The following is a 26821-nucleotide window of genomic DNA, read 5'->3' as shown; positions in this document are numbered from 1 at the left end:
ACCGGGCCTGAGCGTCTGATGTGCAACGCTGCCATGTGGTGTTGATTTGATGAAGGAAGGGAGGGAAACAGGCGGCAGTGAGTGACTGCGAGAACGGCTGTGAGAGCCAGAGAACTTTCTATTGCTCGGTGGCTCATGCAAATTATGAGAAAGAAAAGAACAAATAATGTTCATTATTTGATGTAGAGCCAAAAACAACGTACAAACATTTAAAAATCACTTGCAAAAAAAAACACTAAAAAAAACTGACTTTAGATTCGGGACAGACTTGGAAAGATGCTGGGGCTTGGAGTGTGCTCACTTTTTCATTTAGATTCTTGAGATGATATCATGATTTTAAAAAAAGACATTGTTGCTGTAAAATGACCACTGTAACACATCAGAGATACATAAACGCCATTATTAGCAAATGTATTTATTTAGAATAAAAAAAATATAAGGGCCTGAAAGAAAGAAAGAAGTTGTGTGTATTCTATTGCACTGAATTGTACTTTATTTTCTTCATCTTCGAACATTGCAGTAAATAATGCAATGAAATTTCCTCTGGGATTAATAAAGTTCTTCTCTTCTCTTCTCTGGGGCGTATTACTCTGACGTCATTGTTCCCTGTGATTGACGCTGATTTTGAACCAATCGGACGCACGTCCGTGTTTTGGAGCGAACCAATTAGCGTGCGGGACTGTTTGTTTACGGAAGTAGTTGCTGCAACGCACACTGCGAGTCTGAGCCATACAGTTTTTTAGTTTTTTTTAAATTCATACAATGATTGTATAAAATCTGCACAACGCTCTTATATGTTGGTGTCCTTTGTCGGATGTCGAAGTGAAACGAACCACAAAACGAATGTTTACGGACGTGTTTATCCGCGTGGTTCACTCGTGTCGCCGCATCGTGGTTCGCAGTCTTCCTCGAAACTAAAACGTGCCACGCGGTCTGCAGACCGCTGCTGATTCACGGGGGTGAAAATGGAAGTTAAACCTCCCAAGCGGCTCCGCGTTGCGGAAGAACAACACGCGTCTCCAGCCGGTGAGAAGGAGGAGGCGGCGTGGAGCGCAGTGGACGTGGTGGGTGAAAGTGACGCTCATCTTAAAGTCGACTTATTATCCGAGTTTATAGTTTTGCTGATTGTAAAAGCAAGTTGTTGTTTATTTTCTCTCCTGTGTGCCCTGCGTTCAGAGTATTGTCATGCCAGTGTACAATGCTTCATGTTGGCTGGATGAGTGTCTGCAGGCCATCGTCCGTCAGGACTTCACTGGATCCATGGAGCTGTCGGTGTTTGATGACGCAAGCACAGTGGGTTTGTTTGTTTACGTTTCAACACGTCACACTGCCTTTTTGTTCTAACATACGAGACGTGATTTACCTTTTCGTGTCGAAAATCTCAGTTCTGGTCTGTAAAGGTTTGAATGATCTGTGGGTGTAAATTCATCTTTTTAAAAAAACCATTATTATTTACGTCGACCTTCCATTGGGGGGTTACTAATATTATTATATTTATGTAATAAAGATTTTACTGTGGTTATTCTGTTTTTTTTATGCATTTCTTAATTACGTTTTTCTGAATTAGCTCGTGTCTGTATACGTACATTTTACCTTGCCTTCAGATGTCCCATTCTTATTGTTTAGGACGACTCCAGGAACGTTGTGGAGAGTTGGAGAGAGAAACTCGAAGCGAGAGGCATCACATTGCTGATATCTGGGCACAGTTCTGTACACCCTAAAGGAGGTTAGTAGACACAGATAACAGCTTAAACTGTCCGTTTTATTTTGCGGATCATTGATCATTGGGCTGGGGTGAAAAGCCCATCAGAAAGGTGAGATAGTTCCTGGAAAAACTAAAATCCATCACTTTCGGGAGGATTCAACCGCATCTAATCGCTTCGGCCTGTTGTGGAGACGGCTCCTCTTTCCTGGTTCAGACAGCTGTTATGATCTATTTGGAAAGTTTACTTTAAGGATCTAAGCAAATGGCTGCTTGCCATGGGTTCAGCTCAGTATATATTGACTTAGCATGATTTTTGTATCACGCCTAAACACTGCCATGTTCATATGTGTGAGGGCGCAGTCTTGGTGTAATATCATCACGTCTCTTGTAACGGCCGTGAAAGAAAAGGCACCACTGTGTCTGCTGGAATAGATATCATATCACCAATATGTGCCACTATTTTCAATGGTAACACAGTATGGGACACCAGTGGGAGAGTCACATTCTTTACTGGCATGTTGAATAAAGGGAAAGAAAAATCTGTAATTTTTCACTCTATCTCATAGAGTCTACATTTAATTTCCGTGAATCTTGGGGAAATGCTTTATATTTAGTTATCGAGAGCCTGGAATTGCAAAACTGGACATTGTTTGGGAGCCTGACAGTTTGAAAATAAAATCCCTAAATCTATTTAACTTAAACCCATTGACCTAACTGACATGAGGCCATCACTCAATATTGTTATTTCAAACATCAGATGGTAGTAAAATTAGTAGAAATGTTAATAGTGCCAACATTATAACAACATCGAGTCACTTTTACAGAGGAAAACCAGTATTACTCCACAACACATAGCAGACAACAGAGAAGGGGGAAAAACAGTTTGAGAAAGAAAATAGGCAAAAATCTTTCCCTCTGGACACTGATGTGGACTTGCAATAGATATGTATTTTCTAAGATATGATGCGTTTTGTTTACAAAGGGGTTGTTTGGTTTGAAAGCAGCAATAATTACCCAGCTGTTCTCCTGCAACATCACTAAAGTCCATTTAGGTTCTTTAGCCCAAAACTACAAAAACAAGTGGGAGCATTTTATGCTCTGTTGTGATTACGTCACCCATTTTACGGTGGTGGTCAGAAAAATAGTTATTTTGTAATTTTCCGTCAAGCAGAACATAAAACATAAGAGACTGTCTAGAACTCTTTGTCAAGATTTTGTCAACAATAAGATCCTGTTGGTTCCTGTGGAAATTATGTGATTTGCCAGATTTCATTTTGATGAAACAACAGAGAGAACAACTCTTCTCCAGAAGACATAAAAAAAAATGTTTGTGAATTATTTAGCAGGAAGAGTCAGCAAACCTTCGACACAGGAACAGAACATCAGTTTTTTGTGTCTTTCAGTGGGATTTGCAAAGAATAAGGCGATAACTCAGAGTCACGGGGAGTACTTGTGCTTTCAGGATGCGGTAGGTGTGTGTGTGTGTGTGTGTGTGTGTGTGTGTGTGTGTGTGTGTGTGTGTGTGTGTGTGTGTGTGTGTGTGTGTGTGTGTGTGTGTGTGTGTGTGTGTGTGTGTGTGTGTGTGTGTGTGTCTTCGACAACACTTACAGTAGTGAGTCCAAACGAGGGTTGGGGTGAAATGCGGAACATTTTGGAAACCCTCCATGGGAAGTTAAGCTGGGGAATTTTGGAGATTTTCAAAATTAAATAAGCATGTATAAATGAAGTGAATTGTCACTGAGCTGACGATGCACGTGGCCGCTGGCATAAAATGACTTTAGAACAGACGTACTTTCAATAACACGTTTAAAAAGTCACTAAATGACACAATCAAGCCCAGGTTGCTGTGTTGAGGCCTGCATGACAGATGGATCACATATTTTTAACACAACAGACTAAATTTTAACTCATAATTCATATTACCTACAAATAGATTGGCCGTAATTAATTTCAGGGGATCAGAGGAAGTAAAAGGCCTGTAAAGTAACTTAAATGTATATTTCAAAAACTCACCATTAATAAGGATTCCTCCTACAGTAAAGCAAGCTGCTCACTAATCGCTTTTTTCGAGGTGACTGAAAGATACAGAAACCTTTATTCTTTCACATCAGTCACACAGGTGGAAGTAAACTGCGTTGTAACCACAGGTGTCCTGTTTTGTTCCCGTTAATTCCCATAAATTCCCGTTAATTCCCATGGAAGGTTTCCAACTTTGAAAATTCCTGGAATTTTGCAACCCCAGTCCAGACAAACTGGATCTTATTATTTATCTGTTCACTTCTTGCAGATATGTTTTTATATCTGTTATTCGTCTATAATTTTTCATTTAGGGTTACAGGAAACAAACAATCAAACTTTAAAGCTTTTTTTTGCCAAATTCTGACAATGTTTAAAAATCATCCCTCGATTATTCTGCTTAAATCTTTTAACTGTTCTTTCCTTTCATTTAGAAATATTCTAAAGTCCATGCATATGTTAGTTTTGTCATACTTTTGTGTCTGAAATGGTGTTTTTCTTCACTGTAGGATGACATTATGATGCCACAAAGGGTTCGCCTGCAGTATGACGCGTCTCTCCTCCACCAAAACTCTGTGAGTTCTCACTTTGCACTGACTCCCCCCCCCCCCCCCCCCCCCCCCCGCACACACACACACACACCCCAGTCTCTTCTTTAGCTCTCGCTCGAAATAAAATATTAGCATTTTGCTTTGTTCCATGTGAGACCTGTCACGCAGTTGGTGGGCAGAACAGTGCGAGTATCCGGTGTTGATGCTTTCTTTGGCCCGCCATGTCAGAGGTCAAAGGTCGTGTGTGTGTCTGAGGGGAAACGAGGGCGACAGCGTGGAGACAGCGGTCTTGCTGCCCTGCACAAACAACCCGCCTCGTTCTGTCTTTCTCCTTCTCCATTCCTGATAAATGGAAGAACTTTGACGATAAAGCGATTCTGTTTTGTTTCTGTTTTCTCACATCATCAAACATATTTTTTTGTTTGTTTGTTTGTTTGTTTTAACATGAACTCGACTTTATTCCTGGGGAAAGTCTGAATGAATGAACTTGATTACAATCTCAACAAACTGTCTGAACTATTTTGTCATGATTTCTTTGTGAAGTTATGAGCGATTGTACGAGAAACGACGACGTTCTGTTGACCTGCCCAACATGTGCTTGTGTTTCAATGCCCCGTGGCTCTGCTGCTATACCGATTTAAAAAAAAACAAACAAAAAAAAAACATGTTTATTTTCTCAGACGAGTCCAAAAGAAAATATGTGGTATGCTGAGAGGATGTGTGTGTTTTTCATGATTAGCTGATCGGCTGCAGAGTCCGGAGGGTTCCGGAAGGCTCCACGGAGCGTTACACTCGCTGGATCAACACACTCTCTCAGGAGCAGCTCGCCACGCAGGTAAATCCACACAGATTGGCCGTTCTGCGTGTTTTGATGTGGATGGGTTTGTTTTAGTTTTTCGCCTCTGGTTGAAACAGGATACGTACCTGATGTCCACAGTTTCCACGGAAACGGTGGACATCCCTCCTGACCTCCCCGTCCGTCGCCATCACTGGCGCAGGAAACGGGTCGTGTGTAGTTAAAGCAGCTGCGAGTGGAAAAGGTAATAATACAGAGAAAATAAAACCACTCTGGAGTCTTTAGGTCAGTGTTTTTCAACCACTGTGCCGCGGCACACTGGTGTTTCCGCGAGATCTAGTCAGGTGAGCCGTGGGAAATTATCCAATTTCACATTTTTTCTATAAAAACATTTACTCTCACAGCCGCTGTCAGCAGTCAGAGCAGTGTGCAGAGTAATCATGTATAAATACTGTGGCGAGCGCCGCGGAAGAATTGCTCTGACTCGAGATTCACCAGAGGCTTTTATTTTGACATGAACACGCGCAACCGGAACTTCATAACAGGATGAGACTCCACACAACACATTTCTATCTCATGGTTGCTCACCAACGTCCAACAAACCAAACTAGACGAAATAATGAACGATCTGAACCGAGGAACAAAAACACAACACAAGCACAAACCAACACACAACAACCCCAACAATCACCCTCAATAACCTCCGGCAACACATAACCTGAACTCCCATCATGCCCTGCAGCGACCAACTCCGTGATCGCTACAATACTCTTCACCACTAGATGGCAGCACAGAACTTTGCCGGTGAAATGTAAAGTGACAGACGTCAGTGTGGTTCATCTCCACCTCCTGCTACCATCTTGTATCAAAGTACTGTGTCAGTGACAGTGATGGAGAAGTTTTTGAAAAGGAAGAATGTGAACCAGGATCTCAGCTCTTCATCCATCAGGTCCAGGTTTCACACTGAGGGAGTCACTATTAAAAAAAGACATTGGGAAATACTTTTTTTCTGTATTTATTTGATTCCTGTTGATAAAACTTTGATGAGAATGACTTTATATTGTTAATAGAGGCTACGAAGTTTCACATTTCAACATTTTCTGGTGGTGGTGTGCCTCCAGAGTTTTCCAAACAAAAAAGTGTGCCTTGGCTCAAAAAGGTTGAAAAACACTGCTTTAGAGGACTATTTCTTTTCCAAGTTGTCCTGCAGCAAACATTGAGATTTTTCGCACCACTGGCTGAGCTTTACCATGAATAAGTATCTGTAAATATAACAATATAACACAAATATTGGGGTTTAGACCCCAAAGAGTCCTGACTGCCACTAAGGTGATCGTGAGATGAGCCGTGTGCACCAGTGAGCCGGCCTCCAGCTACTCTTGATAGATATTGCCCTCCGTAGACATGAACGCCTCACAACAGCTGCAGTTTGGCCCTGATCTAATTGACTTTAAACTTTAATAGTTTTCTCCTTCTTCTGTCACATCAACTTCCAGGATGACATGTGTCGTTGCTGCACAACGGACTGGATCAATAGATATAATGTTTAGGCTGAAGGCGGGTTTTATTTCAACTCAGTTGCTCAACACCGAGGCTGGAGTTTCTGTGGCAGATGGTTAAAATATATCAAAGTTTACAACACAGCCAACACACCGCTTTCCCCAATACAGATGTTACTGTGCCAAAATGTGACGTCTCGTACACGGACGTGTTCCAGGACACTTTAAATGAGCGAGTTTGTTAACGGTCCGTACAGAATTGGGCGTCATTATAAAATCACAAGCTGATAAATGAGCCGACGCTGTGGAAAGGAGCTCCTTGGAGGTACAGTATGTCTGTTTGTGCAGAGATGGACGGCTGCTGGCAAAAACATTCCAGTCACCAAGGATACAAGACGACCTGGACTCCGTCTGTCTCACACACTACACACACACACACACACACACACACACACACACACACACACACACACACACACACACACACAGCGAGAGTCTGCACAGCTCCTCAGCAGACATTCCTGAATATTTATATGATATTAAGTTTCATGGAGCCTGGGAATGAGAGCATGTGTTGATTCTGCAGGCTAAAGATTCACTCGTTGTGCTTCCAGGTCTTTTTTGGGTTTTTTTTGTTAACTTAAATCATCTAGCATTTCTTTCTGTATAACTTGGTCAATGTAGAGATTTACAAATGCTTCTGCTTGTTTCACTTTGAGTGTTCGTCTGTAGGACATTAGACACGGTCGTCCAAACCCTCCTCTGTCCTCCCGACTGCTCACGTCCACTCACTGGCTCCGTTCTTCTCCGTGTGTCTTCTTTCCCAGAACTCATTCTGCTTCCACTTATTCATGCTTACATCTGCAAAATGCTGCAGTGTCACTACCACACACACACACACACACACACACACACACACACACACACACACACACACACACACACACACACACACACACACACACACACACACACACACACACACACACACACACACAATAAGATTCTGTCCAGCTGTTTTACTGGCTGAATCCAGATGTTTTGCACAATTTTTTCCCATCTGTAATGCATTTCAGTCAATAGTATTACCCAAGATAACACACACACACACACACACACACACACACACACACACACACACACACACACACACACACACACACACACACACACACACACACACACACACACACACACACACACACACACACACACACACACACACACTGAGTGATGTAGTTTGGAAGAAGTAGCAGATCAACCTGGAATGACCCTCTGTAAAAGTGCAAAAACATCACTGTTACCACACACACACGCACACACACACACACACACACACACACACACACACACACACACACACACACACACACACACACACACACACACACACACACACACACACACACACACACACACAGAGGAGAGGAAGTCAGAACAGGGGCTGGGCTCTTGTGGAACAAATGAGATGCATCTGTAAAAAGAGAATAAAAACTCGGGGGGCCGTGATGCGATTAGACTGTAATACAGAATTTGTATTTAGAGAAGCGGAGAGACCAAAACAACATCATTATTCAAACATCATAAGCGGCAGGGTGGAAATGTGTATCCTTCCCCTGCACACTTCAGGAAGCACACACTCCGGTTCGGGAGCGCATGCCTCTGCACTCGAGAGCCTCCTTTATTTATCTCAGGATTAGATGTAATCACTTCCTCGCTTGGTGTGTTTATCTCTTCAAGTCAAACGAAAACTCCATGTTATGAACTCTGGCTGTTCCAAAAAGCGCCTTGTTTTGAAGTCACTGACTTCAAAACAGTCGTTTCCCCTCGATGTGTAATAGGAAGCGCTTGTTGAAGTGTGTCCACATGCAGGGCATCGTCTTCTGAGGCGGTCGTGGTGAATCCCGCCTCCTGGTCGGTGTGCCTCCTTTCCTGCTTCATCATTTTCACCACAAGAGGATGAAGCTCATCTCCTCTTACTGAATGAAGCTGCTTCATCGTCACAGACCACATTAGTGGCTAAATATAAAGCGTTTTAAAAAACTAAATATAGTAAAGTTGCCAACTTTCAGTGTTAAAATTACAAAGCAGTTTCTTAGAACAGGCTTCATTAATATAGAGCAGTGGTGTCAAACATCCAGCCTGCGGGTCAGAACCGGCCCGCCAGAGTCCAAACAGCCTGTATGGCAGTGGTTCTCAATTATTTTCTGTCATGCACCCCCTAGAGGACAAAAATATTTTCAGCCCCCCCCCCCCCCCCCCCCGAATTGTACTACCATTGAGAACCTGATAATATTTATTTATTTATCTGTATAAACCACTGTATGAGTTGCTGGCACCAGCATTCTGCATACAATCGCCTGATTATCAAAATAAATTAATAAAATGAGCTGGAGGCCCTTTTTTTATCGTTCAAGCATGAATAAAGACACTAATACTGAAAGTTGTGCCTGCCTCACGCCCCCCCTGACACCCCACCACGCCCCCCCAGGGGGGCTCGCCCCACCATTTGAGAAGCACTGCTGTATGGTGACATTTTCCAACTGTGAGAAATGATGAGATTAGCTGCAATACGTATATTTGACCACCAGGGGCACCCTTTAGGCTGTACCACGTGGTGGGCCAGTTATTTGGCTGAATGCTTTGTGCTTTCGTAGGTGTGAATAGTTTAATAAACCATTTGATGTTGGAATTTGTGTTTCGGGGTTTCAGGTTTATACTTCTCACGGGCCCACAGTCGTCATGCCAACGTGGTTTTGCTCCAGAAAATGGTTCCAGGAGGTCGGACCCTTTGACGAGGGAGGCAAGGTGAAGGCTCACACTCGGGAGTGTTCCACAAACTGAGTCCTAATGAGGGATGGGAATCGAAAAACGATTTCAAATCTTTCAGCAGAACCGAGTGCCACCCCTGAACCCTAATGTGTCCCAACTGAGAAGATCTTGTCCAAATTGGTATTTTCATAAATTGTGACAATAAATGTTGAGATTAAAAGACAATAGAAGTTATTCTGTCATCGAACACATTAGTTTGATGACAGTTTGTCACACCAGCAACAATTCTGACGATATTCAATTGTGATTGTGTGTATTGAAATGGATGTTTCTTTGTTTGTTTGTTTTTTACATCGTACACTTACCATTGATGTTTACCTGCAGGGAGTCCCGGAGGATCTGCTCTTCTTCTACCAGAGTCTTCGTCGTGGAGGAGGTGTGACCAGGGTGGACGAGTGCCTGCTGGTTTATCGATACCATGAGAAGGCGGCCACTCACTCCGTCACAGAGTCAGTTCTACTGTTTAACTTCTCACACACACACACACACACACACACACACACACACACACACACACACACACACACACACACACACACACACACACACTACTCGGTCAAGGTTCCAAGCGATGACTCCCACAGATTTATTCTGAACTCAGTTTATCTCTGACACACTGCTCACTTTTTCCACCTGGCATCAATGGACTTAATGTCAACTGGATCCATTCAATTAATCGTGAAAAAAATAAATCATAGGCTTTGTTTTTTTCGTCATCTTTTGCATTCGCGGCTTAATGCGTGTCTCCTCTGCGTGTTACAACCGGGTGTGTATGTATGAAATATACAAATACACACACTCCAGTATCATTTCACTGTCACCCGGCTGGAGGCGAACCTCAGTGTATTTCAGTGTTTGTCTGTTTTTTGCGATACGAGTTGGTCTGGGTCAAAATCCCCATAAGTATAGAGAGTGTGAACACACACACACACACACACACACACGATGATCCTCCACCTACTGACAGCTGCCTACAGGATTCCCGCCGCCGTTTCTCACACACGGACACATGTCGTGGTAATCTTGAGATCATGTTTTCTGTTTTTGGAATTCCACTCACTTTCCCAGCGTCTGAATGAGGATTTTCAACCCGTTTTCTTCCTCTGGGAGGAATGTGGAGTATTTACTGGGCGAAGGATCTGATCTCATAGTGAGAAGAGTTTTGACATTGTTGGTTGGTGAAGATGACATTCCTGCTGTTGAATGTACTGGTGTGTGTGTGTGTGTGTGTGTGTGTGTGTGTGTGTGTGTGTGTGTGTGTGTGTGTGTGTGTGTGTGTGTGTGTGTGTGTGTGTGTGTGTGTGTGTGTGTGTGTGTGTGTGTGTGTGTGTGTGTGTGTGTGTGTGTGTGTGTGTGTGTGTGTGTGTGTGTAAATGAGCACACCAAAGGTCTTTCCTGCTTTAAACTCCCACCTTTCATCCCCTCTTTCCTGTTATCCCTCCCACTTTTCCTTTTTCCTTCCTTCCTTCCTTCCTTCCTCGCTCGCGTCGCTCCACCGCTCGTATATCTGCCAGTGTTGACGCACTCCTTCACCGATCTCCCTCCTCTCCGTCTTCATCTGTCATCTCTGTATTTCTGGAGCTCTATTTTGAGACTTTTTTCTTCTTCTCTCCCGCACTTCTTGTCGTCCACGCGACGACTTCCCGTCTTTCGTCAAACAAAAAGCATCGTCTCGCTTCTGTCTCACGCAAATAAATGTGATCGCGGTCGGCCTGTGGGTCGGGCGTCTTTTTGAAGCCCGGTGCCAAAGAAAGAGTGAGGTGAGAGGTTTTCTGTTTGTTTAGAAATGTGAGTGGAAGGTATGCGCGTTGTAAATCTCCGCCATGTTTGGCTCAGAGTCAAAGCCTGCCTTAGAGAAAGCATGGAGACCCCCCGGGCTCGGCGCTGCGGCTGCGTCCCGGTGTGTTTGCGGTGCGAGGCCCACGGCTCGTCTCGGTACGAAGCCGAGATGAGAGCGCGGTGCTTCCTGGCAATGTCCCGACGCGAGTTCAGAGGAGGAGCAGGTGATTCTGGGCGAGGCTCCATGAGCGAGGCCTGTTTCAGGCTGCTCATAAACGCAGTGAATGCTTTGTGGCGACTGACGCAAATAATTAATTTCACTTGATAGCAGGGCCGAGGGGTGTCACCGCATTGCTTTTGATTAATAATTACAAATAATCCCATTTTTGGCTTATTGAAGAAAACAAACGTGCATGTGGGAAGAGGTGAAGAACATTAATAGTTCTAACAGACTAACACAATGGATGAATTGCAAATAAATCTCTCCAAATGAAAGTTTTCAGTTGAATTCTTTGTATTTTTTAAAACCAATTAGTCCTTGGCTTCTGCTACTTTTTTATTTGTTGCCATTTTATTGTGTTTTTGACAGTTTGTAGATTTGCACTTCGGTTCAAATGTTTTCAGAGAAATTGTATAATCCAGCTTTTCAACACTTCCGCGTGTTCTCATTGGTCCAAAAACGTCGTATTAAAAGTTTTTTTTGCCCCAAATCCAGCTTTTTCTTTGATTTTCCTCCATAAGAATATTGGATCCTAGGAGCTGCATTCAGAATCTGCTGTGTCTGTGTGAGCTGGACTGGCTCCGCCCACACATGCCCATCTATGGGAAGAGGAGGAAGTACTTCCTCTCGTGGTGCCATGTGCCAGAGCAGAGCTGCCTAATTGTGGGAGGAGTCAAAGGGGAGGAGCCTACCTTCATTGTGATTGGCTAAACCCCCGATGACACTATATAGGGTTCGATTTCTGATTGGCTGGTTGGAGCAACACACCTTTTATAAATTCTCAACCATCACCAGGTAAGGGAGGCATATTACTGTTAGAAAACCATTAGAAAGTGAATCTTGCATAGTAGGAGCCCTATAAAGTTGAGTATTTTGAAGTTCAGCCAGATTATTGATGCAGGTGTTTTTTTCAGCCTCACTTAATGGTTCATAGTGGAGAAACCTATCAAGAGGGTTTATAATTTATATAAAAGGCAGCAAGAATCGATTCTTAAACTAGAGATGACTCTCCACAAACAACTAAATATTTGGTTTGCAGGTCAGCTAACGCTCCAGTTGCATATGCGTCAGCCGTTGCGATCACGTCTGTCTGTGTCCAGGGAGACGATCTGGCGGCTGCGAGTGGACTTCCTGCAGGAGCGGCTTCTCGGTCGCTGGGACAACGTCACGATATGGAACGCCGGGAAACAGGGTCGGAAGCTGTACCGCAGCCTCAGCCCGGCCAATCGGAAGAAGGTGCGTTATCTGGAGACGTGGCATAAGCCTGTTTGTACCTCTTTTGTCGATGACGCACTGTGATGTTTCAAACACTCGGAGCGTTCTTGCTGCGTTCGTCAGGTCAAAGCTTTCTGTGACGTAGACGAGAACAAGATCCACAAAGGCTTCTACACATACGAGGAATCCAAGGTGAGATTCCTCAGGAAACAACAGGTGTTAGTCTCAAAAGTGTGATTTACTTCATTCCAATGAATTCCAATAATCAAATAATGACTTTTCATTGTTTTGTTTGTTTGTTTTTTTTCCCTCCAGGAAAGACCGAAGCCTAAGATCCCCATTCTGCACTACGCCGACGCCACTGCGCCCTTCATCGTCTGTGTGAAGCTGGTGAGCTTGTGTCTTCACCGTCCGTCCGTCCCTCCGGTCTGTAATGGCGGCTAACAACATAATGATCCAGGGCGTGTGCCCCGGGCTGGTCAGGACCGGAAACGGGCAGCGCAGCCTCGTCTCCGATCACACGATCATGTCCACTTACCCGCGTATCTGTTGGCCCTTTCAGTGAGGTTTTCTGTCTGCGTGGCGCTGGCGGCGCTCACACAGACTGTGACGGCGGCGAATTCGGTGAGATTAGTGAGTAATGACACACTCGCTCTGCTCCAATCTCTCGCTATCGCACAGCCAGATCCACATCCAGCAACTCCACCTCGGGGCTCCGCTAAACTGCTCAATTATGGGAAATGGAGATGTAATTAGGGACCTGGACTCAATCATGAGCGTTCTAACACACACACACACACACACACACACACACACACACACACACACACACACACACACACACACACACACACACACACACACACACCTGGACTCAATCACACATTTTTTGTCCAAATTATATTAAATTATAAGGAGCAGATATATTTATTTGAACTTTTCTCGTTGGCTTTGATTGACTGATTTTCTGGAGGTGAGTCTGAGCATCGTCAGTCTTTGTCGAACCTCTGGCTTCACTTGTATCTGAAACGACACCCAGCAGAAAGAAGTCCGAGGACAGAAAATTACCATTAATTCCAAAGCCGAATGTCTCAAATCGATGGAAATGTGTCTTTTATTCCCAAATAAATTCAACCAATGGCCTTGACTTTTAGTTTTGAGTTTGTTTTTGTTTTAGTTGGAGTTTGACTTTCTTTCACTCTGAACTGTTGCCCAGATTCAAAATACAGAAAAAAAGACGACCTGTTAAAATGTGTTTGAATGTGACCTGTATAATGCAAAGTAAACATGAAAAAAACAAAACTCTTGTTACTTTTTGAGTGCTCTGTTTATACAACAGCGTCACTCAGAGTCACTGAAAATGCAGCGTTTCAAGAAACGTCTCAAACTCCAAGGAAACAACGGGAAGCACAACTTTCTGAAAACGCCCTGAGGGTTCCATGTAGATGGGAAAAAACGAGGCTACTGCTCAGGCACATCACGGCCATAGTAACTAGTATTTCTGCACATGCTCAGTAGAGACAATCAGAACAAAGTGTCATGACTCCATATTCTCCTGGAACGTGGTGCTTTTATTTTGACAGTCACTGTAATAACAATCCCACTTGGTCGTCTGTCCACTAGAATGTCCGTCTTCTCCCGCTGTTTATGTTTAGAGCGGATTGTTCTCAGCGGCGTGTGTGTGTGTGTGTGTGTGTGTGTGTGTGTGTGTGTGTGTGTGTGTGTGTGTGTGTGTGTGTGTGTGTGTGTGTGTGTGTGTGTGTGTGTGTGTGTGTGTGTGTGTGTGTGTGTGTGTGGTTTCATTACAAAAACAGTGCCAACTAGTGGCCCGACATTTTTCAGTCTTTCTACCATTTCTGTGTAAACGGACATCGTATTTCAAGTGGAAACGTAAAATTTTTCTGAAACAAAAGTGCAAAATCGATGCGTTTTCATTTCAAACGTTGGCGTGTAAATGGGGCCAAAGTATTATAGAACTATAAAAGAGATGATGAGATGCGTCTTTATCCAAATGATCAGTAGCGTCCATTAGAAACCATGAAAGCTGAAGGTCATCTGCCTGGTTTTGAGCCTTGCTCACGTTCCTCCCAACAGCTGGAAGTCGCTTGAAAACTTAAAGCTAATGTTTGTAAGTTTTCTGATCATTCTCGTCTTTCTGTGACGTTTTGTTGTTTGTGTTTGCAGGACATGACGGGAGGCGGTCTGGAGGAAAATCTCAACTCTTTGCAGCTGAAAGAAGGCATCGATTACTACCATTTCAACTGACAGTAGTTTCAGGGACACACAACACTACTTGTTGTGCAAAATGCAATACATCTTGGATTGTGGAAAGAAAAAAATGTTTTTTGATTGTAAGTTATAATTTTAGACGTTTTTCTTTATATTTATAGTCCATTACAGTATTTGACGAAACAGTTTATGGTCAATGGAAATTGGTTACTGTTGTAAATGGACGGCTTTTATAAATAAAATATAAAAAAATAAAAAAAACATTGTGATAATTGTGATTGTTTGGTTCAATCAAATATAAGTTTTGGTGTTTCACCAACACTGCCGGTCTAACAGAAGACAAGGACGTCCGCAAAGAGCAGATATAAAGGATAACAAACGTTTTCACAGATTGACTGAAACTTGTCGTTCAGATACAGATACAGGCTTTATATGTTCACCTGTTTTGAACTTAAAGAGAAAACTACCGTGTTTCTATATTTCACATACGGCGTCCATCCAGTCGTGGAGGTTTAATCCACTTCCTTGCATTCAGCAGAATTCACACTAGCATCTTCTCATCACTCCATCAATCGGAGGTTGTATCACCTAAATACGTGTTGTTACGTCTCAATGAGACGTTAACTCTAAATATGTTGTTGTATTTGTGGATTTGCAGCCAATGAGGAAGGAGGAGTGGACAGTTCCAGGAAACGTGACGCTGGTTGGAACTCTTCCTCCCCGATGTCTTTTTCTTTTTTTATGAAGATGAAATGAAAAAACAATTAATAAGTTCACATTTAAACCTGCATGTGATCGGTTCACACAATGACGCCACATGCTTTCACTCAGTTTCACAACACAACAGAAGTTTGGACAGACGTTTTGTTTGTTGTTGTTTTTTTTCAACAAGTCAAAAACAGTGAATCAGTGGGGCGTTGCTTTGTGCTGCAGTCCGGCTATGTAGAAGTGTAGAAGTGTCTGTCTTGTACGTCGTCGCTGCCGGACGAGGAAATGATTCAGACCGAAGAGAAACGTTTCAGCGGCACAACAGAAACATTCTTTTCCTTTCAATAAACCCGCCTGAGCACCTCTGCTGCTTCCTCTTCTCACCGCCGTTACTCCTTCAATCTTATTTCATTCTGACAAACTGCTGATGTGACAGAAGTCAAGTGTTTCACAGCAACACTGTTCCATGGTCGTGATGGACGCGGCCTGTTGGAGCGACGCATGTTTCAGCTCCTCACTTTCTTGTCGGACAAACCGGCAGATTCTATCGAGAAACTTCAGTTGAGTTCGTCTTTTCAGAAAACTGCTTGGTCCTGCTCTTCACAGAGGCTTAGAAATGGTTCTGATTTCCTAACAGTTATTATTTGGTGCAGCCACACACACACACACACACACACACACACACACACACACACACACATCTACGAACACTGATTTTGAACACATTTGTTTTTTTCTATCACGAAATCTAGAGAACAATGACTCCTTTATAGGAGCTCACGGCTCTGATCCGTAAACAGATTTCAAAAAGAAGTTGATCTGACCTCGCGGACGGAGCAGCTCCTCCACCCGAAGGTAAACAGGCCGTCGGCCACACAATGTCGCCCGTTGTTTCCCCGGGTCGGTGAAGCGGTCGCTCTTACTGTAAACCTGGCCGCAGTTTGGAGAAAAGGAGCTCGATGGTAAACGGCTCCTCGGGCACAGAGTTTTGTTTTTGATGTCTTTGTTTGTCAGCGGCGGGGTGAGATTGTTAGAATCGGTGTATCGTGTGAGGAGTGACGGCCGGGCATCGGCGTCGGATGAACAGCAGGAGCCTTGTGAGGCCTGAGGGAAGAAAATAAAAAAATAAATAAAAGTAAAAACAAATTCCATGTTTCTGCCACCCACGCCGTAGCGGTGTGGAGTCTGAGAAATATATCACTTCCACTTAGCACGGAGTCTCCATATGCACTGAACACACACACACACACACACACACACACACACACACACACACACACACACACACACACACACACACACACACACACACACATAAAAAACACACACACACACACACCCAGCCATGAAGAAAAACATCTAAACAAGTATACAGAAATACAGTGGCACACACACTTCTTTCCAGTAATATATGTTAAGAAACCTAATATAATAAAATGAAATAAAAACAAGAGCAGTGGTCCTTCATTATTGGTTTTATGGAATAAATGTAAGACGTTTGAAGGCCTGCTGCTGCCGATTCCAGTCATTTGGAAGCAGAAAACTGAAACGAGGAGCGACCAGAAGCAGTACGAGTTGTGGGACTTTTCAGAAAAGACTGTCGATACACAGCAGCAGTGTTTCCCCAATGACGGTTTTGTATCTGAAATGAAGCCGGTGAGTTTGAAGCGAGAGCCGGTTCCCTCGGAATCCAGGCTGCAGTGGTGAGAGCTGAATGCGGCATTCTGCACCGTGGCTGCACGATTAGGAAATGTGAACTTGTGTTTTTGTTTTTTATCTTTATTGCAGTTTTACTTTATCTTTTGAGGTTTGTACGGGCTGCTGCTCGGCCGTGTTGAGACATCTGAAGCTTCCAGCCGCTGATTGACGGCACATGGAATGATGTGGCTGCAGGTGGTTTTTTTTGGATGAATGGGTGTGCTTTTAGTTTGAAACATCAATTTTTAAGAGTGTGACAAACCAGGGCGAGTTGTTTAGGTAAGACCACGCTCCATCTGAGACGCGTCCGGTCGTCTGTCTGACCCCCCCCCCCCCCCCCCCCCCACACCACCCCCCCACGCCCCCCCCTCGTGATGAAGCACTTGATGGACGATCGGGCGGCGCTCTAATGGAGAATCTATGAACGAGACCTGGAGAGTAAACAGAGCTACGCTCAGTGTTTACACTCAACTGATAACACACACACACACACACACACACACACACACACACAGTGTGTGTGTGTGTGTGTGTGTGTGTGTGTGTGTGTGTGTGTGTGTGTGTGTGTGTGTGTGCAGCTGCAGAATCTCTAACTGGACAGCTGATAAATGAGAGAGATAAGAGTCTGAGGTCACGAAGGTCAGACACTCAGGACTTTTTCATTCACCTGGAAAGTTACCACATTCCTGTGTGTCGATGTTCCTTCAGTGTGTGTGTGTGTGTGTGTGTGTGTGTGTGTGTGTTTAGGGTTGAAAGAAAACGTATCTTTGTGGATATTGTGTTTCTTTTGAGTTCTTCATGTGTTTCTTCAAACCATTAAGGCGATTGATCTTCTGGAGTGTGACCATGTGTACTCTGCTGTGTTGAACTGGGGGAGTTATTTCCCCTCCCCAGTTCAACACCGCAGGATGAAACACAAGTCGTCTACACGTGAATGTATTTGACACTAATGGAAATTATGGAAACATTGCTTTTAGATGAGCAGATTCTTCTCTATCGGGGCACGAATTAAAAATCCCCTCTTCATCTCCTCCGTATCGGCTCAATGAACCTTTTAACTAAAAGATACTTTACTAAACCTTTTATATATATATTTAAAATGCATTCCAGATAATCTCACGCTACAAGAGGACAGATGCTAGATATATACGTTTATAAAATGAACATTTCTTGATCAGCCTGAGGCCAATAACAGTGTTAATTAGACGAGAAGAAGCTTCAGTCAAGAGAAGATATTAAATCTCACAAACAACAAATCAAAGTTTCGCCACCTGTTGTTTTCTAAAGGAGCATTTTATTTTGGTTGAACTCTGGATTTCAGTTTCAAAGGCTACAAAAATCCAACCCCCCCCCCCCCCCCCCCCCCCCCCAGTGGACAATGAAATAAAAGATATTGTAATAAATTAATAGCATTTGTTGAAGCATGCTCTGCATCTTGTCTTATAACATTTATTACCAATATTTTGACAAAAGTATAAGATTGTGATAAAGTTTTGATTTTGATTTTTTTTTTTTAAGTTTCAGCGAAATTGATATTAGTTTAGTTTCACACGATGTCGTTGCCTTTTCATGACAAAAGTTAGTTTGCAAACATTAAAAGAAGATCTCATAGCTGGACGCTGGTTTGTGAAAACTCTGACTTTTGTGTGTTTCCCTCCCCACTGGCAACTGCCACGCTGCCATTAAGCAAAGCAATCAGCATGACTACAAGCCTGGGGGGTGGGTCCCCCGTCCCCCCACCCCCAACCCCGGCCCCGCCTCTGTAGGTAAATTAAGATTTCTCCAGATGGGAGAGGAAGCGAAGGTCACTGAGGTTGAAATGGGAGATTGAGGAATGTGCGGGCGGCGGGACGAGGAAGTGGTGTGAGGACAGACGAGGTGGACAGCCAGGTGACTGCAGGCGGCCTGGAGGGGGGTGGGGGGGGGGGGGGGGGGGGGTGTCAGCGGCTCTGCTGCTCCGTGAATACTTTGCATAGTGGAGGAGCATCTGAGGTCAAACGGCACATCAGCAGCAGATGACGGAATTAGATTCAGTGTCCCAGTGAAACTGCGTCCAATTTTAAACCAGAGGAATTTTTTTCGTTTCTCTAATAGTGAGAAGTCTAACTTTCTCTGGGTAGTTTGCCAGACAACAAGAAATAATGGCTTATAATTATTTAGAGAAACTGTTAGGTTATCAACATCAAATCTGGTTTTTCTGAATGTTTCCATGAGGAGAAGAGAAACACAATGATTTTGTTCTGAATATAATGAAGAAAACAATCAATCAACACTAAGTGACAGCCAGTTTTGTGACTGTTGTAAGGAAAGCAGTACTGGAGCATGACTTTTGCATTTGAAGCTGATGATGAAATCGGGCGTTTTGTTTGCTTGTTTGTTTGTTGTTGTTGTTGTTGTTGTTTTTTGCTTTGTGGGTCTGCAGGTTTCCTCCTGCACTTTTCCCAGCCTTGGTATCTTTAAAACTCCTTCACAGATCCTCAAGATCCTCAAGAGATCCAAAGAGTTCCTTCATAGAAGCTTTGTTTCTGCTCATGAGGGCCGATTGCATGGTCAGTATTTCAGTGTTTATGTTGCTGCTGCTTCTCGTGTGTGTGTGTGTGTGTGGGGGGGGGGGGGGGGGGTCACACGTTGCCGCCCACAGTATTTCTTGCAGCGTGTGACATTGCTCAGGCAGGAATGTGACGAGTCGGTAACATTGTTGCCGTTCCCGCTGTTTTCTCACGGGAAAACCGACCGACACCCAAACAGGCATCTGAAGCACACGTTCCACTTTCTGTTCCATCGGAACCTTCCGTGTTCCACACCAGCTTGTGGAGTTCACTCTCCCATTTATATGTGCTTCAAGAAATAAACTTCCACGAGACGAGCTCTGCTGTCAGGTAACGCATCAGAGAATAAACGAGAAGAATTTAAAAACAGAAGGAACTTTAGCAGAGGTTTGAGGGACGTGTGGAGTGCTGCTGGAACCTGCATGCTGAGCTGATTCTCAGTGATCATTCAAACCGTGCGTCTATGAAATCAGCATGAACACACATGAGCCAATAACTCAGTCGGACACTGTGAAGAAACCTGCAGGACGAAGAAGAGCTGATGAGTTCCAGAAAGTAGAAACAGGTTGTTAGTGTGAAGGAATGAATCGTTTTACTGCACACGCTGAAGGAAACCTTGTTTTTGTTTGCATCTTTTATTATGTATTTCTGATTTGTCAACTGGGAGTGACGTAACGCAGTAACTGAACATTAGATTGCAGCAATGGGCACAATAATGCTGCAGTAAAAGCACTGCCTCTTGGGCAGAAATGTCCTCAGTCTGTGGGAAATTAAATCAGACGCTCCTGATTTGCAAAGAGAAATAAATAAAAGTCATTTCAAGGTTTAACAAAACTTGTCAGTGAAAACTGAAAGTTTGGTGGCGTTTTGGGTGTTTGTTTACACAAAAACCAAACACGACTCCAAAATGCAACATTTCACAGTTTAAGCACAAAAGAAACCAGCACCCACTAGTGGCCATACATGAAAATTACATCGTTTTTAAAACACTGCAGTGTAAACGGGAACATTTTCTGCAAAAATCACTTGAAGCCGGTGTAAATGGAGCCTTAATAAGACGAGTCACGAACTGAATGACGGATGAAACATTTTCCCAAAAATATGAACCTCATTAAATTGTTTTGAGATGCCTTCTGCTTTAACAGAGGAAAATATGCAGATTTATTTTACTGTGTGAATATATATTAAAAACAAACTGTCATGGACTGTTTAGTGTTCATATGTGATTGTTAGTCAGAAAAGGTTTGAAAAGATTATTTGATGAAAATATGACTTTTGTTCCAAAATGAGCAAATTAAACGAAACTTCTTTTTTTTTTTTTTTACCACCCCCGGTGGGCGGGGCTAACGTGATCGCTCGCGTGTCACTCGAGTGGAGTCAGCTGCTGGCACGCGCCCCCTCCGGAGAGGAGCGCACGCAGAGAAAGTCTTTTTTTAAAGGCAGTGTCGCCCCGCTGCGCGCGCACTAAACTTTCCCCGTCGGGTCTGTGGTCTCTCCACCCGATATGTAGCCCGCGCGCGCTCTAACGGAGCTCTTTGTGGAGTGGTTTGTTTGTTGTTGTTTTTTTTTTTTCTTCCTTTCACGTGGATCTTTGCAGGTTTCGAGGAGCTGCGCGGCGCACCGTTGCCAGTGCGGTGCGGTGCGGGAATCCGGTGAGTGCAGGGCGGACGAGCCGCCATGCTCCTGCCGTGGCTGGCGCACTGGCTCACCGCGGTGCTCGCGTGTCGGGCGGTGGCGCAGTACTCCAGCGACCAGTGCAGCTGGAGAGGAAGGTGAGGGTGGATGGATGGAGTTCTTTAACGTTCCACTGCTGCAGGAATGTTTCATTTCGACTTGAAAGATTTCTGGGACACGTTTTTTTGGAAACGCCAAATATGCGCGTCAGGGACATCAGGACATGTTTGTATTATGTTATTAGACAGTTACACACATATTCCCTTGGTTACTTCACTCACTACTCGTGGAAAAGGTTTTTTTTTTTATCTTTAGGTTCTTGTACCAACCCGTGCGTAATTCATCCAAAGCGGATTTACGCACACTCGCTATTCCCGGACAGAATAATAATTTCTCTAAAGAGATCAATAATCAAATGTGTTGGGTTTGTTTCAAGATCTGTTTTAATTGCGCTTCAATCTGCTCCATTAAGATTGGTTTTAAAGTAATGCGTGCTGGCAGGAACGCCTCTGCTCCTGCTCCTATCTTAAGTAAATACAGCCACATGGCGCCTTTCATCGCTCCTTAAGTCCTTAAGTCATAAAAATAAAAGTCCGTACTTTGCACTCGGTGCTGTAAAGTTTACTCTCCTCAGACCTCTAACGACTTAATCAGTTCCTGCTGGCGACGGAGCTGGTGCACATCCGAGACGAGACCGAGATTTGTTGGGAGACAGCTGCCACCCAATGACGATCATTAAATCTCTCCGGTGTGTTTGTTTAACTTTGACATATTTCTGCAGTTTCAATCAGGCCTGTACAACATATCACAAATTAAATGTCATCAGATATCATGACTTTTTATTTATAATCTATGCACTTTCAATTGATTCTGTGCAGATTCGAAGGGACTGATTTTTATTTATTTATTTTAATTTTAAATTGTGTTTAATTGTGATTAATTTACATGAAATGTTGTTGATCAACAGTAAAGGACCTGTTGGGTTTTCCAGCCTCTGTTTTAATGGAGTGTTTCACTATGCTGGTCTTTCTGAGGGTTTTGGTGTGAGTCGTCCCACAGTGTGTTCACATTGTCCTGTTTGATCCGGATCAGATTCTCTTCAGGGGAAAAAAAACCTCGAACGAACTCTGAGCCAGAGTCAACAATTGATCTCTGGTCCCCTTGAAAACATGGGTCTCGGTTTGTCTACAAACGACCTCTCTGGGGGGGGGGGCGAGTGCATGAACTGAGTCCCAGACCGCCCCAATGTGAACGGGCCCTAAAAGTCCAAATGTCTTCTTGACCGCAGCGGTTTGAGCCACGAGGCTCATCGCAGAGACGTGGAGCAGGTCTACCTCCGCTGCTCCGAGGGCTCCCTGGAGTGGCTCTACCCCACCGGGGCCGTCATCGTCAACCTGCGGCCAAACGGCGAGCCGTCGCCGGGCCTCCACGTCTGCATCAAGCCCCGCGTCGACTCCCAGGTGAAGAACCGACGAACGAGGGCCCCCCCCCCTTCGTGAATCTCGGGGTTGACGGGTGGATTGCAGGTTGTCTTCATGGGGTCTCCGTGTTCAGGGCTCCCACGTGTACCTGGAGAACTCCGGGGACCTGAGGCTGCTGCTGGCAGAGCGCGACCATCGCGGTGAGGTGCGCTGCTTCCGCCTCGGGGAGGGGGCGCTGTTTGTGGAGGCCGTGCCGCAAACCGACATCAGCCGGAGGATCACGGCTTTCCAGTACGAGCTGGTGGCCAGCCAGGACCCGTACCTGTACCCGTACCTGTACCCGTACCAGCACCCTGCTCCAGGTAAAACACCACCTATTTCTATATTTGATGGTCTTGTCGTGGAGTTTTCTCACACTTTCAACTCGTCAACTTGAATACATCAGCTTTCTGAGGATTTTTTACTGAGATTTCTCACGGAGCTGGACGGTGGTGCAGTGGTTAGTGCTCCTCACCTCACAGAGAGAAGTTCATGGGTTCATATACCAACCTGGTCTTTCTCTGTAGAGTGCGCATGTTCGATTTATTTATTTCTTTTTTCTCGTATAAGTGTGGCAATAAAATGCAGTGACTGTCCACAAACACACACTATCAAAATAGGAAATGAATATAATATACAAAACACAAACCCAAACAAATGGTTAAAATATGATGAACAGAAGCACAGACGGACAAAATTGACACGCCCAGAATGCATCTCTTCTGCAGCCTTGAGCGTTTTTACAAACTGAAGACGTGTTTGATGCAAATGCTACTCAAGCTTTTCGCTGCTTCAGGCCTCATTTACAGGAGAACAATTCACTGGTTAAGCAAGTATTATTTGTGCTGAAAATAGTACAATATAAACATTTAAAATGTCCTCGAGCTTTGTCATCTCGGTACCTGAAATATGTAAAGAATGTGTCTGCTGAGCCAGTGAATGGGAAAGTAAATGGACACTTTACACAAGTGCTGTTAAATTGAAAAGACTGACGACACGAGCGCTGTGGACTCCCCAATGTGCAGGGAGACTATTGGCTGCAACTGAAGTGTGCAAGTGCAAGTATGATTTGTCCAGGATGCACAATAACAATCGGTACGGATGATTATCGGCCCGATATATTGTTTTGTTTTTTTACAAATAATTAGATTCACCTATAAATAGCCAACGCTGCCTTGATTGTGCTCATTTTCACTCCGTTTGTTTGCTGCCTGCATCCAACCTACATTTTTGCCTGCTTTGTTGAACTCTTAAAAAAGTTATCGGTACCGGCTTCCGTTGTGAGAAGCAGGAAAGTTATCGGTATCAGTATCAGAAAACACCTTGATGATTTGTTGTGGAGAAGTTGTGTTTTGCTGGAAGCGGGAGGCAAGTGTGTTTGGAAAATTTCCGAACGGTGTCGTTTTCAGATAAACCCGTTTTCTTTGTCTTGCGTTGCCTCTTCTATAAACTAATAACGACGCTTACTTTTATTTGAAGAAGAATTGCATGAATAATGTGAAAGTGGAGCCATTGAGGGTTGAACACCTCTGCTCTGTATTAACCCCAACCGAAGACGACCTGACAAAAAGGTTTTGTTAGTTTCACTCTGGTTTCTTCACCCCCCCCCCCCCCCCCCCCCCCCCCCCCCCCAAACACACACACACACACACACACACACACACACAGTCTCCTGCTCCCACACTTCCAAAGTGTCAACCAGACAGATGAAAACAAGCAGGCCAATCAAAAGGTCTTGTTAAGGTCAAACACAGAGGTCAGCCAATCGTCTCTCAGCTGTCAATCAAGAGCAGAGCAGACCCCCCCCCACACACACTCACCCAGCCCTCCCATATGAGTGTGGAGGAAGGCTGGACTGTCTTTCTACTGAGAGAGACAAAGAGAGAGAGAAGTTTCCTGTCTGTCTGGGCGTTTTATAGCTGTTTTTATAGCTGACAGGGTCATGGTGATGGGGGAGGGAAGGGTAATTCTCTGATTATCTGGTGTTCCTCACCTGTTTGTCTCGTTCACATGCTCTCCTTGTTTCTTTTGATGTCTCATAAAGACCCAGAAAGAGAAGCAGAGGCAAAGCGAGGTGTGTTTTTGAGCGTTAAGCTGCTGTTCTTTTCTTTTTGCAGCCGCCTGTAAACCCTGTTCAGATGAAGAAGTGCTCATGGCCGTCTGCACCAGTGACTTTGGTAAACAAATGTACACGCGTTACAGACAAACACATGCAGATCAGTGCATTGGCTTTCTTACTGTGTGATCAGATTGTTGTTCTATCGACATATCGAAAATAAATGAAAACAGATCTAATACATCCAGAGTGCTTAATATAAAGGTTTCAAACCATCTGGAGGACAAGGTTGGCACCTAAAATAGTTAGAAAATTGAGATTTTTTTCATATAGAAACTGTTCAGACTGTTCATGACTCGAACAGCAGCGAAGTTCAGCCACTTCCAGAAACCAGAGACGATTCATGAAACTATTAAAGTGATTGTGGGCTCACCTTTCCGTGATTCTGGCCTTTTAACAAAATGAAGAATTATGGATTTTAATTTAAAGAACTATTTGTCTCTGAAGTCAGCTTATTAAATCAACATGCATGTCGAGGACTAGATTGGAATTCCAAATCCCATATCTAATGTAAACATGTATCTCTAATTCAACATGTAGGTATGAAGAAGTAAAACTTATTTAATCCTATAAACTTCCCCAATGTTCAATAATCCCATCATAATTGTCCTGATCATTACTTACAATAATTGCTTTGACTACCTTGTTAATAATTAACATGCTCGACGCACAAACGGCTTGGATGCATGACTTCCTGTTTCCTCGTCTGTGCAGCCGGCAGAGGCTTCTTTGGCGGCGTGGCGGCGGGTCCCGACCGGCGCTCGCCGGTCACGTTGAGCCGACTGTTTCGTCAGAAGAGCGGGATCTTCGCGGGGAGCGGCGCCCGGGGCCGGCGCTGGAGCGGACGCGTCTTCGTCCCGGCGCGGTGCGGCGTGCGGCGGGGAGCCGGCGAGTACCTGCTGACGGGCTCCGTCCATTTCGGTGAAGCCTGGCTCGGCTGCGCTCGTCGCTACGGCGACTTCCACAGACTGTACGTCGGAGCAGAGGGGGCGGGAGAAAACCCCTGTCGAATAGAAACTGGTGGAGAGTTTCCTGCTCAGCCTGCGGTGGATTAAAGCTCCTCACGGCGTTTGGAGGGACTCATTTGGCGACGGATTCCTCTGGGCTGAGCAGGATTCCAGACCCGGAGCCTTCGTTAACGGATACGACCGGACTGGAGCGTCTCTTTCTGACCGAACTGAGTCGTCGTGTTTATAAATGTGCACCTGAATTACAGCGAATGATCAACAAGCCAAAGCTTCTATTTTTTTTTTGTTTTTGTTTTTTTACCCCTGTGGTGATATTGCTCATTTTTTTTTAAAAATGACTTTGTTTTTTTTGCTTTGTAAAAAGCTTTCTGTAAAGTTTAGGAGTCTTCTGACAGAAGTGTTTAGTATACAGCTCTGTGAGTCTTCATATACTGAGTGTGTGTGTGTTTTACCTACAACTCCAAAACACATTTTAATAAAATCTTGTCTTTCCGTAGATGAATGTTGTTCTGAATGTAATGATGTGAAGTAAGATGGGTGCAAATAATGTAGGATCTTTGACCTTCTGGCTCAGTGACTCTGATCCCAGGGCGGCAACACATTCTCCATACATGTTCAGTTTATAGTCAACTGTTCAAATGGCCGTTCCCGGTGGTTGGTTGTTCGAGTCCTGACCGTGAGGATCCAGATCCGATCCCGGTTGTGGCAGAAAAAAACATCAAGGTGTGAGAATAGCCCAGTGGAAGATGCAATGAGTTACTGCAGTGAAGCCAAAAAGACGATTGTTTATCAAAATTAGAATGTCC

General features: G+C 44.2%; 2 protein-coding genes across 2 annotated transcripts; both read left to right on the top strand.

The window, feature by feature from the left end:
* Positions 1 to 881: 881 nt before the first annotated feature.
* b3gntl1 (UDP-GlcNAc:betaGal beta-1,3-N-acetylglucosaminyltransferase-like 1) lies at positions 882 to 15060 on the top strand. The gene is made up of 12 exons (XM_080520792.1): positions 882 to 1064; positions 1177 to 1293; positions 1627 to 1726; positions 3109 to 3173; positions 4231 to 4296; positions 5012 to 5107; positions 9280 to 9375; positions 9724 to 9848; positions 12499 to 12634; positions 12737 to 12805; positions 12929 to 13003; positions 14798 to 15060. The coding sequence occupies exons 1-12, from the start codon at positions 966 to 968 to the stop codon at positions 14876 to 14878; spliced, it is 1125 nt and encodes a 374-aa protein (XP_080376918.1). The 5' UTR covers positions 882 to 965; the 3' UTR covers positions 14879 to 15060.
* Positions 15061 to 21285: 6225 nt separating this feature from the next.
* On the top strand, positions 21286 to 26511 carry LOC308149277 (meteorin-like protein). The gene is made up of 5 exons (XM_080520966.1): positions 21286 to 21569; positions 22760 to 22931; positions 23026 to 23254; positions 25049 to 25108; positions 25762 to 26511. The coding sequence occupies exons 1-5, from the start codon at positions 21475 to 21477 to the stop codon at positions 26100 to 26102; spliced, it is 897 nt and encodes a 298-aa protein (XP_080377092.1). The 5' UTR covers positions 21286 to 21474; the 3' UTR covers positions 26103 to 26511.
* Positions 26512 to 26821: the final 310 nt, after the last annotated feature.

This window comes from Blennius ocellaris (genome assembly GCF_963422515.1).
Source record: "Blennius ocellaris genome assembly, chromosome: 3".
In the NCBI taxonomy this organism is placed as follows: domain Eukaryota; kingdom Metazoa; phylum Chordata; class Actinopteri; order Blenniiformes; family Blenniidae; genus Blennius; species Blennius ocellaris.
This window is presented reverse-complemented; position numbering and strand designations above follow the sequence as displayed.